The sequence below is a fragment of the Heterocephalus glaber genome, unplaced genomic scaffold (genome assembly GCF_053883595.1).
Source record: "Heterocephalus glaber isolate CG9 unplaced genomic scaffold, H.glaber_assembly_v1.0 deba00001662, whole genome shotgun sequence".
In the NCBI taxonomy this organism is placed as follows: domain Eukaryota; kingdom Metazoa; phylum Chordata; class Mammalia; order Rodentia; family Bathyergidae; genus Heterocephalus; species Heterocephalus glaber.
The window spans coordinates 16,694,167-16,707,065 of record NW_028258403.1 but is presented as its reverse complement, the minus strand read 5'-3'; the positions used below and the strand labels follow the sequence as shown (position 1 = coordinate 16,707,065).

At 35.0% G+C, this 12,899-nt stretch overlaps 1 protein-coding gene across 4 annotated transcripts in view; it reads right to left on the bottom strand.

The window, feature by feature from the left end:
• Positions 1 to 266: 266 nt before the first annotated feature.
• Positions 267 to 12,899, bottom strand: part of Brms1l (BRMS1 like transcriptional repressor) — a 34,642-nt gene continuing 22,009 nt past the window's right edge. For 2 of the 4 annotated variants that reach the window (XM_004867551.4, XM_021246637.2), the window contains 6 exons: positions 9,863 to 9,959; positions 8,780 to 8,863; positions 7,583 to 7,647; positions 6,848 to 6,887; positions 4,336 to 4,462; positions 267 to 1,837 (listed from right to left, as the gene is read on the bottom strand). In XM_004867551.4, coding sequence (XP_004867608.1) covers positions 1,720 to 1,837; positions 4,336 to 4,462; positions 6,848 to 6,887; positions 7,583 to 7,647; positions 8,780 to 8,863; positions 9,863 to 9,959 — 531 coding nt within the window. In that variant the 3' untranslated portion in view covers positions 267 to 1,719. Of the gene's footprint in view, positions 2,313 to 2,632; positions 2,701 to 4,335; positions 4,463 to 6,847; positions 6,888 to 7,582; positions 7,648 to 8,779; positions 8,864 to 9,862; positions 9,960 to 12,899 lie in introns of all 4 variants that reach the window. The other 2 variants (XM_087197121.1, XM_004867552.4) reach the window with 2 other exon arrangements.

The following is a 12,899-nucleotide window of genomic DNA, read 5'->3' as shown; positions in this document are numbered from 1 at the left end:
TTTCTAACAATTCTTCTAAGTTAAATCTTACATCAGAACACTACCTGCAAACTGTCAATGACTATTTTTATAGTACTTTAATCATAGACAAGTGTATGATTGCCAGGATCTTAATATTATGGTAGAATCATACATAGTACATAAATATTTTGAAAAGTAAATGTACAAAACTATAATTTTTAAAATAAAAATTTTCTATTTAGAATTGGACCGTTTATAAATAATGTAAGAACCAAATACGCATAAGTAATTCAAAACACGACAAATGACACTCAAACACATTTTATTATCTAAATTAAAAAATACAAATCTTATTAAAAATGCTTATCAAACATTGTATACATAAGTACTGTCAAATACTATTGGATTATGACATTATGTACACTTACTAATGTTAATTAGAAACAGAACAAAGTAGCATAATTGCTAATATTGAATTTCAGAAGTCAAATGTTTTAAAATTTGGCAACTATGAAGTAGTGATCTGCATAGGATGTTGTTTGCAGAGGTAAAATAGTAAGAAAACAAAAGGAATCGTGCCAATATTCTTGTACTGTGTTAATAAGTAGATTCCTTCCTTATCCTCTTAAGTCTCACTGTAACAGAAATTAAAGTGCACAAGACCACCAGGAATACTTGGTTTGGTTGCACCCTAAATATGTACTACAGCCAACTGTGCTGCCATATTGAGGGTTTCAATGCTTTGTATTGTTCCTGAGGCTTTGGAAGTTCATTTTGAATGTGGCTAAGGTAAGGGAGGCCAACACTTCCTAAATTGCACCAAATGGCCTTAAAGTGTAAAAACACCCAAGATAAAAACATTAATTTGGGAATAAATTCAAGGAAATTATCTCAGTCCATTTTGCCCTAGGATTAAAATTAGAATAAGGATCTAGTTTTACCTCTGGAAAACACTTACTAAAAATCTGCTTGGAAATATCAGACAAGTACAGCAAGCACCACAATACTGTCAGTTACTGTTCACCACTTACATACTGGATCATAAATACCAGAGATGAACACTTGCCCTTTAAAGGGTCACGAGAAATACAGGTAGAAACATGTTATCACTTGACACTAATTTTACTAATTAAGTATAATTTGTAAAAAATAGGTCACCACCATACCATCAAGAAAGAGGAGAAGGAAAGCTATTCTACAAAAGTGCTCCTTTTAGCTTTCAAACCCAGTATTTTAATTTTGGGTAAAACTAGATTGTAAGGTAAGACCATCAGTTCTAAATAAGCTGATGATGCCATATATACATACTCACATATATAGGTTTAAATTTCAATTCTGATTTAACACGAATATACTAATACAAACCATTTATAGGAAACATTTTATCAGTCTTATTTACAAACACGATGAGTGACAAAGATATGAACAATAAAAAATTGAAGATAAACATAGCCATAGTTCACTAAAGACAGATTTGCATAATTATTTTAAAAAACAAAAAAAACTTTTAGAAAGAAATCCCTACCATATATAGCTATTGGTAATTGGACCTAAGAGGCAAATAAATGTAATGATTATAATTAAACTTTTTTATCACTGTTTCTTTTAATAACATATCAATATGAGGTCTACTGCCTACAAATACACATTCTCTGATTCAATGAGAATATTAAGTTACTGAATACATTTTTTTACTCCCATGGCACACTGAAATTGGTAACACTAACAAGGTAGATTTACATAACACTTAAATCCTGATTATGAATGTTTAATTGAATATTTTCCTTTCTGTAGCTGTGAAATGTAAAGCTTAGATTTGCTTCCATCAGGCCTCTTAAACCAAACTTCATCATGGTTAATTGTTGTAATTATGGCACTAAAAAGGGGGAGAAGAGGAAGAATGAATGAGTTACAATATATCTCTTCATTTTATACTAGCTATAAAACCAAAACCACTGGACAATGGATTCAAGTATATAACTGTCATTTACCAGATGGCTGCACAATAAGCAGGTCAAGAATATCATATTCAGCAACACTTAATAATAATATCCCGTCTTCAACACCATTAGTAAAATTGACTTTCTATTAGATCTCCAGTCATATGCTCAAAAAGACATTCAGTTAATAAGAGACCACATAGTGAGAATGATCAAAATACATGTTAAGGTTAAAATTTTAAAAGGAATTAATACAATAAAAGACACACTGCTATCAACCTCCCTCAAAATATTACCCCTCACTTCAAACACACTTATCTCATCCTTCTTGTCACTTTCTGATGCAGTTCTGAAGTTCTCTTTCATGTCTTTATGAGAGATGATCAAAAGTATGGTGAATCCTGCTGCCAACTACCATCCAAAGGAAAAGCAGACTTGTCAAAACATGAGTGTGCCCTCACACACCTTATTCACTGGATCTGGCACCACGTGACTTCTGCCTCTTCCCAGAAGTCAAAACAACCATGAAAGGTAAACGTTTTGCATCAATTCAGGATATCAAGGCAGCCATGACAGCCCAACTAAAGAAACTCATGAAAAAGCACTTCCAGAACTGCTTCAGAAAGTGGCAAGAATGATAAGTATGTGTGTTCTAAGTGAGGGGGAACATTCCGAAGGGGATTAAAGGCAATGTGTCTTCTACATAAGTTTTTTTTAATTTAAGAATTCACCAGGGCCGGGGATTTAGCTCAGTGGTTTCGTCGCCTGCTGCACAAGCGCAAGGACCCGAGTTCGATCCCTGGTACCAAAAAACAAACAAACAAACAAAAAAACAATTAGAATGAAGCACAACGCATCACGTACATGTTTGTGGTGATGCTGGTGCACAAGAACCTGTTGCACAGCCAGTGGAATAAAAGTATGATTCATAAAATAGGGATAGTACATGAGACTTGATAATGATAATAAATGACTTAGTTACCAGTTTATGTATTTACTGCGATATACTTTTTGCCACAATTTCAGGGTGTGCTCCTACTTAAAGAAAAGGCTTACAGTAAAACAGCCTGCCATGGAATATGGCAGCAGCCTCATTCTTTACATACATCATGCGGGCAGGTCAAGGGACTGACCTATATTCTCTCTAGGTTTGTGCATGGTATTTGTACAACTACAAAATGCCTGACGGTGCATTTCTCAGAAGATATCCCTGTTGCTCAGTGACACATGGCTGTACTAAATGTACATCGTCTCTATTCCTTCCCCATTCCACCCCCCAAAAAGACAGAGTGGAATTAAACCATTAACTGATATGGTATTACATACCCAACTCACACTAGCCTTGACTATAGGAAATCTTTCATGAGGCACTTAGATGGACTTTTCTGACACTAGCAGTCTTTGCACAGAAATTTTTATAAAGCAGATGTGTTTTATCCTCTTTTATACTGTCATCTCTTTTTTAACCAATTTAATGCTAACTAGTAGTAAAAAGTTACAAGACCAATAAAGTAAAAAGAAGTATCCTTGAGTATGATACATAATTTAGTAATCAGTTCAATGAACTTCTATGAAAAAAATTACACTATGTTCCTGGAATCCTTAAAGTTTTTTAAATGAAATTATAATCCAATTAAAATCACTGTACTTGGAAAATGAGTATTCTAAACTAAATTCAAATATTTTATTTACTACTGTTATCTAGAAAAAGATATTTTTGTACTGTAGAAGGCTACTACTCTGAGAATTAAGTCCTGAACTATGAATGAAAGCAATGATTCATATTAATATTTTCAAAAGGCCAAACCCAGATAAAACTTAGAAGTTATATGTAATAATATAAACTTTGAGCCTAGAGAGATTAAGACTTTTAAAAGGCAATTTCCAGATTTCAAGTTATACTTTTAATTACTATTACTCTAGCTTTTTGCTAATTTTTCATTTCGTTCTTCTCTTAATAGATACAAATTTTTCTAACAGACCCCAAAAAGTTAGGGATGAATAGATCCTCCAAAAGTTCCTATCAGTCTGATTTATAGGTCATTATATCTGAATCATGACAGTTCATCTACTCTAAGAATTAACCAACAGGATCTCTTACTAGAGAATAATTCTGGGCTAGGGATTTAGCTCAGTGGCGCCATGCCTGCCTTGTAAGCCCAAGGTCCTGAATTCAATCCCCGGTACCACAAAAAAAAAAAAAAAAAATTCCAACACTTCTATTTGTGTTAGTACTGGTGCTCATGAGCTGAACAGGAAGTCTGGTGTACAGATATTGACATGTGTACACACATGCAATCAAATGTGAAAAAAACATCCACAGGCAACTAATGATGCATTGTGAATGCCCCATGGAAGCTGCAAATATTTACTGATGATGATAATGTAAAAACCACTACTGAGTAGTAACACTGAAATGATAACAGCTCCTTACCTTGTAGGACATTCGTCTTTTTTATCAATACATATTGTTTGTCCACGTATATACCATTCACCATCATAATACAGTCTTCCCTCTTCAGATCTAGCACTGTGCAGATGTTTTTCCAGTTTCACAGGTGCTAAAGGGATCAGTTCAAAAAATGTTATATTAATAAGACACTGTCAGAAGAACAAAAAGTTCAGAACTCGGGCCAGGGATTTAGCTCAGCGGTTTCACCGCCTGCTGCGCAAGCGCAAGGACCCGAGTTCGATCTCCGGTACCAAAAAGTTCAGAACATTAAGTGTTAATCCAACCCATGCATATATGTGAAAAAAACAAAGTATTTCTTAGATAACAAACCTAAAATCTAATAAAAAATGGATTTCTTATATTCTTTCATATAATCTCAACAAGTTTTAATATAAATAAAGCCAAGTAATGCAAAATAAGTCACTAATTGATGAGATAAGTGCCAGAAAGGGAGGCAGATACATTTTTTTTTGAGCCAAATACATTATTATTAATGCCTTAGTTCCAGTGTCTGCCTCACAAGCGTAAGGTCCTGAGTTCGAGCCCCAGTACCAAAAAAAAAATAATAATGCCAGTTTTAAATATACTGAAAATATCAATTGCCGTATTTCCACTAGAAAATACACTTTCCATATTTTCTCCATTGCAAGGAATCTGATAGTTTCCAATGAAGCAGAGGGTGTTTTTCTTTTGTTTTGTGGTTTGTTTGATTTTTCTTTCATTTTTTTTTTTTTCAGACCTGGAGATGAAACTCAGGTCCTTGCACATATCAAGTGCTCTAACACTGAGCTACAGCCCAGCCACGTGAAAAGTCAACTTTAATATGTATTCCAAGAGTTCCCTAGGCCTTTCATTCTAAAAAGAAAATATAATAAATAGAACTTCCATTTTTACATCCCAGAAATCATTTGGCAAGACTCACACAGTGAATAAGCATTCTTCACACACCACCCATGAATTAAGTATCTCTTTGTCATTCAAGTGTCACCCCCTCAGATAGGTCCTCCCCAGCCACTCTACTCACTCCTCAGTTAACTGTCATAATAATTTTGTATTTCCTTCATAACAATTATTACCATCTGAAGCTATCTTAATTATTTATTTACATATATATTATTCTACCACTCCCAAGGAGGCTCCAGGAAGTCTCTCCCTATTGTATCTCCAGATTCTCAAATAGTGCCCTGTGTGGAGAACGTGTTTAGTAAGTATGTATTGGTTTGTCCTTGTACACAAGGAATTGTGCTGGGTTCTGAATGAAAAATGTGATTAGCAGAGATAGTGTACTAGCCTTCGTGGACCATACCATCCAGTCAGGAGACAAACAAATAATAAATTAAGAAGTATAAACTGAGGTAAATGCTAAAAATAAAACTAATGTGATATTAGGCTAAAGATAACAGGGATTGGTGTGGGGGGTGGGAGGGGGACTCAAAGGAGTCTATGATCCCACAACTGCTAAAAACCACGGCTCTAGAGATTTAGGAAGTTGCCCTTCCAGTTAAACCCCAAGGGTGGTACTTTAGTACAATATTGCTGTGATTTCTTGACATAATACAAATTTTAAAGAAATCCTTAGAAGTTAAAATAGAAATCAATCTCTTACAGATTATCTATTGGAAAGATCTTCTTAGTATATAAAACATGCCTTTAAAACAAAAATCTGGGCCAGGGATTTAGCTCAGTGGTTCCGCTGCCTGCCTCGCAAGCGCAAGGACCTGAGTTCGATCCCCAGTACCAAAAAAAAAAATCTCCCCTAAAACAAAAATCTGGCTTCATGGTCCTTAGAAGGATGAGGAAAACTGACCTCTAGTGAAAAAAGGCATAAACAAAGCTAATATCCATCATGACTTTGGCAGTGCTTTTAGATTTAAAAAAAAAAAAAATCAAGGAACTGTCATTTGATGTGATTTTTACTAAGGCATATCAAAATTTGTCAAGGCCAGGGATTTAGCTCAGTGGTACCTCGCCTGCCTGACAAGTGCAAGATCCTGAGTTCAATCCCTGGTACCAAAAAAAAAAAAAGATGTGTGAATCTTTGTGGTAGAAAAATTTCTTGGATGGACTCTGCTGTCAACCTTCTATTCTCTCTCTCCTAAGAAAATGAAGACGTGTAAGAAATTTTCTGAACAACTTCAGAGGATCCAGACTTCCTGAAGCCAATCTACAAATTCCAAACATCTTCTCTAAAAACATTACTGGGCCAGTAAAAAACACTGAATAAAAAAAATGTTAAAAAAACACTGAATACTTTTTGAATTACTGATCCTTTAGCTGAAGTGATGTAGCTGAGCACTGAAGAAGAAATACACTGTATCCAGAAACCCTGAAACTCTTATGTGACATAATAAACTCCAGAAGAATTCCTCATTTTAGGCACAGTGTCCACTGATGAAATGAAACTATTGATGAGGAAGCTCTTTAGTATTGACATGATTTAACAATCCTGATTCAACAAATCTTCACAGCGAGTATTTCTCAATTCACCACTTACGTTCTGTTTTTACTCTGTGCGGACCCAGCGTAGCCATTGCCTTGACCAAAACAAAAAAGAAGAAGAAAGAAGTCTGAGTTCAGATAGAAAATATATTTTGGTATCTATTATATATAACAATACTGATTGGGTCAATAACAAATATGGTAAAATATAAGCATTAGCTGCTCCAATAAATTTTTAATCTCTAAGGCCATAAAGAATACATATAACAAATTTAATTTCTCCTAGAAGTGTTATCAACATCTCAAATAATTTCTCACTCTCAAGAAGTTTACAAAAATGAAAAAATAAAGAAAATAAGGTTCCACTTTTAAATAAACACTGAAAAGCTGTAATTCTTGACTGTTCAATGGTAGAACACAGGACACATTGTAAGGGTTTAAATATTCACTTTTATTCATTCAACAAATAATTATTGAGTGCCTACCATGATCCAGGACCAGGCTGAGTGTTAGGCACCAAACAGTGATACCATTATTTTTGGGTAAACTAAATAAATGCTTTTATATACTCTTATATAAATTATTAATTATATTACTAAAGAAAAAATACACACTGCTGACATGTCTCTAAGATACTCTTGCAATCCACTGTTATTTATAATAGTATTAACTGCTTTAGAGAAAATCCTTCAAAGCAAAAGTATTTATGGTATCTTGATGTATTAGGGAAAAATCTAAAATCTTAAAGACTATAAAAATATACTTGTGTTACACCATTCTTTAATCATACCTTCCTAATTGTTGTCCAGTCTTCAAGAATATCAAGATCTTGTAGCATATAAACAATATATGGACGTTGAAAAGTTAAGGTTAATTTAGCTGTAAGAGTATCACATCCAAAAACTGGGCATGATAGCACATGCCTGTAATCCTAGCACTTGGAAGGCTGGGGCAGGAGGATTGTCATGAGTTTAAGGCCAGCCTGGACTAAATAATGAGACCCTGTCTCAAAACCCCTCCCCCAAAACAAAAGGAATATCACATCCAAAGAAACTTACAATAGGGCTGGGAGTGTGGCTCAGGAGTAGAGGCCCCCTGCCAAGCATGAGTGAAGCCATAGGTTAGAGCCCCAGCAGAAAGGAGGGAGGAAAGGAGGGGGGGAAAAAAGGAAGGACAGGAAAAGGGAAAGGGACAGGAAAAAAAGAGTATCACACTTTGAGTTCTATTTCCAAAGTTCTATTTTTCAGAAAATGGAACAGTGATATATGGACATAATTCTTTGGCATCCTAAATTCTGACTTCTAATTCCAATTTTAAAAACTTAGTACCGGGGCTGGGGATTTAGCTTAGTGGTTCCGCCACCTGCCTCACAAGCGCAAGGTCCCTAGTTCGATCCCTGGTACCAAAATAAATGAATAAATAAAATTAAAAATTAAAAAACAGTACCAGGATAAATATATTTCTTTATTTCTGATATATTTTCATACTTCCAATGCCATAAGCATATTCCCTTAATCCTATGATATCACTGATTCTAAAATACACCACCAACCTAATCACTGTTTTTAAGGTGGAAGGGGAAACAGCCAGGGGCAGTGGAAAGTTGCCACAGGAATGCTAAGACTGAACCCACATATTGGTTATTATTCAGGGATATTCCAATTTCAGACACATGAAAAATGTTCTTTAAAAAGTACATGAAAAATAATCATGGTGTATACTAAATACCTGTTTCATATCAAAGCCCTTGTGAACTATAAAACTAGATGAATTTTCAAAGTCATGATGGTGACTAAATGTTTCCCCTTCCCCGACCCTTCTTAATCTAAATTATATCTTCTGCCTTCAATCAGTTTCACTAAGCATTTTTTGCTTATTACAGGACCATTTAAATAATGTCAATGTGTACTAGTAAAAGTTACAAAGGTATGCACAATACAGAAATGTACATCAAGGGAAAAAATCCAGAGAATTTGGAAAAGGATATCTGAAACAACAACTGGCTTTTTTTTGTCAGGACTAAAAGGATCCTTCCTCTTTTTTCTTGACTGAAGTTCATCATTCCACAGCTCTGGCAAGCAAATAAAAATTAAGTATTAGTTGATTCTGGTGACCACTGGAGGAAAAAGGACTACATAATAAAATGGTTGGTATTTATTTACTTATAAAACTATATAATACTTTGGTGAGGAGATATATACATATATATTATTTCATGAGCAGCTATATATTTATGAATTTTCCTCTACCTTTATTAAAGGAAAAATTAATTTGGCACTTGTAGTTACAAATGATCAGTGTATGTCAGGCACTTTACAAAATATGTATTACAAGCACTGTTTCACCTAATCCTCAAGCTATCTGTGAAGTAGATATTCTTACTACTTCTCTTTTACAGACAAGGAAACTGATTTAGAAAACCTAAGTAACTGTCCCAAGTTGCTCAGATACTTGGTGAGGAAGCACTGGCATTAGACCTCAGGATATCTGACTGCACTGTGCCTGCTCTATTCCAGTGAAATAAATTTTCAGCAGATAAAAGAATACACATTCAAGAACTTTAAGATAACCTAGTAACCTTGCATCCAATGTAGAAAACCTTTCTATCAATACCTCTGAAATAGCCTACTTCACTCTGGACTAATCTATTACTTATAAGTGTTTCCTTTTTCTGAGACAAAAAAACTACACATCTTTCCATTTATTGTGGTTTGACTCTGTCAAAGAGGTTTGCAATCCTTTCCCCACATGACAGTCTCTTAAAATTTAGAAGGAACATACACTGTTGCTGTCTTCCAGTACTATTCTTATAGTAGTTACCCATCACACTTCTATTTCCTGTCAGGTGCCTGTCAGCACTTCTTTTCATGTGTTCCACTTTTACCTCTTTTTAAAGCATAAGTTCAAATCAAAGTAACAATCACATTCATAATTCTTTGGAAGTTTGCCCATCTACTGAGACAGTTCATTTATTTACATAATAATTTCAGAAGATGAAGATAGTATGGGACACTGCAGTAATCAAAAGGGCCAGAAGTCACAAACATCACCATCACCGCACTCCCCTTACCTGAGGTAATGTCAATGCTGTGTCTGTCCTCCTCAAGCCTTCTAATCTTCTCTTCTAGCTCACTCTGGACTGTATCATATAACAAAAGCTTTTCACTCTGGAAAAATAAAAAAAAAATTACACTTAAGTAGAAAGAAAACCCAGGTCTATTTAACTAAGAGCACCGAAGAATTTTACTCATAAAATACTTCAATATATGGTACTTTTGATTACTTTTTTAGTTCAATTAAAAATTTTAAAGAAATAAATGTCAAATATATAAAATAAAGAGAACTATAAAGCATAGAATCTAAATGTAGATTTAACTACATGAAATTACATTCTGCTTAAGAACATCTAAGTTATTATGTAAATAAAGAAGTAAATATTTATTCATAGCAAACTCTTAGGGCCTCCTTAAATATAAGCAGGTCCCACCTATCACCATAATGGAGAGCCTCTTATATAAAATATGTCATTACAAAATGGGTCATATGGGGCTGGGGATTTAGCTCAGTGGTGCCACCGCCTGCCTCGCAAGCACAAGGTCCCAAGTTCGATCCCCGGTACCAAAAAAAAAAAATGGGCCCTATTTTTTCAAAGGATATTAATTGGGCCTTTACTATCTCAGCATCATACTAAATTTTATAATTACTTAAACTAATTAATTATAGTCAAAATTATAGACTAATTATATTCAAAACTCTCCACACAACTATAGACAGATTTACTTGCTAAACCAGGTAAGACAGTTTGCTGGTAGATCAGACTAGAATCCAGGTCTACCAGTTCTAGTCCATTTTTAAAAAATGATATAACACTGCAACCCTTATTATATAAAAACTATAAAATATGCATAAATATAATGTACAGATCCATTACAATAAAACCTATGATAAAGTTCCAACCAACTGCCATATGCTTATCTCCAGAAAGGTATCAGGCTATTGTAATTTTAGGTAAATATGACTATCTCATGGACGCTACTGTGACTTAGGACTTCTTGTGGAAGACAAAGGGCACGCCATGTAGGAAACATGGCCAAAGTCAATCACAAAGTCCTTCCTTTTGGGTTTGAAATAATTTACAGTCTCTGTGTGCTTAGTTGTTTTCCGAGGTGGTAGAGAAAAGATTGCTTCTGTCAATTTCAGGCAAGCCAAGAGCTAAAGGGAAACCAAAGCTGAAGAACACTAAAACAAGCTCAACCTAGGCAACTTAGCAAGTCCCTGTCTCAAAATAAAAAATGGGGCTGGGGATTTAGCTCAGTGGTGCCGCCACCTGCCTTGCAAGCGCAAGGTCCTGAGTTCGATCAATGGTATCAACAACAACAAAAAAAGAAAAACAATCAAAATAAAAAATAAGTGAGGGCTGGGGAGTGTAGATCAGTGTGAAGGCCCTGGGTTCAATCCCCAGTACAGAGTGGAATAAAAAAAGACTAAAATCCAATGTCATATGAAAAGTTACCTCATCGCATGCTGCCCTCCACATTTCTTTTGCTTGCTCCTTAAATTTGGTAGTCTTACTAAATATTCCAGGCTTAATGTGCTATTTATCAAAGAAAAAGGGAGAGCAGGCCTCCTCCACAGTCAAGACCCTATGGCAGCTATAAATAGTTGGTAATTTCCCCAACCAAAAATGACCCTAAATGCAGAGGTGGAGGGATAAGCCTTTCCTCGGAAAAATATAAAAACTGATTTATTCTCTTCTTTTCCTATTGATAAATTTGCAACAGGCTAAGCAGAAATTCTATAATAAGTACACTACTTATTCTCTATAATTTCTTTTAAAAATCCATAATGAGACTGAAGGGTTTGAAATCTTGAAGGGATTTCTAAAGACTTTAAAGGTACGGGGGCTGGGGATTCAGCTCAGTGGTTCCACCGCCTGCCTCAAAATTGCAAGGTCCCAAGTTCAATCCCCGGTACCAAAAAAAAAAAAAGACTTTAAAGGTACATGTTAAAGAATATAGATAGGAATGCCTTCAGTCTATTCTTATTCTTATTTCTCTCCCCTTCTTTTAAAAGTTCTCTCCCTCTTCTCCAACCTTGCAAGACCCTAAAGATTTTCAGGAATAAAATAGGCGAGCATCAGAAATCAAAACAAACGTCTTCTCAAAGGCAATGCTAGACATTAGAACAAAATGGAACTATGCCTTCAAACTCCTGAAGAACCATGATTACCATCTAGAATTCCAAACCCTTTTTCTTCTCTTCTAATATCCCAACTTTATTTTATTATTATTACCAGTGCATAATAATTGGACAAAGTAATGAGTTTCACTACAACTTTTACACACATGCACGTTTCATGTTTGGATTGGAACTACCCTTCCTACTGTCTTCTCTTACCCTCTCCTCTGTTTGCCCCCCCCGCCCCCAACCCCTTCCCTTTCCCCTTCCCCTTCCCTAACAGTCCCTCCTCTGTTTCCAGGTCACTTTTTCCCCTAAATTCCACTAAAGGGAACACACATAATACTTCTCTTTCTGTGCCTGGCTTATTTCACTTAACATGAATGATGACTTCCAGTTCCATCTGTTTTCCTGCAAATGACATGATCTCATTCTTCTTTATAGCTGAATAATACTTTGTTGCATATAAATACTACACTTTCGTTATCCATTTATCTGTTGACAAGCACCTAGACTGATTTTTATAATTGGCTATTATGAATAGTGCCATGATAAACATGGGTGTGCAGGTTATCTCTTTTGTATGCTAATTCATTTCCTTTGGAATAGCCCCAAGAGTGGTATAGCTGGATCATTTGTTAGCTCTTTTTTTTGAGGGGTTTTCATACTGTGTTCCCTAGTGGTTGTACTAATTTACATTCCTATCAACAACATATGTTTCTTCATATGTTGTCATATCCTCGCCAATATTTATTACCTCTTTTTTTTTTGTAATAGCTGTTGTGATTAGGGTGAGATTTAATATCAATGTAGTTTTGATTTGTATTTCCTTGATGGCTTAAGATGTTGAACAGTTTCACATACATTTATACTCCTTTTGTGAAGTGCCTCTTCAGATTATTTGCCTATTTATTAGTTGAATACTTGTA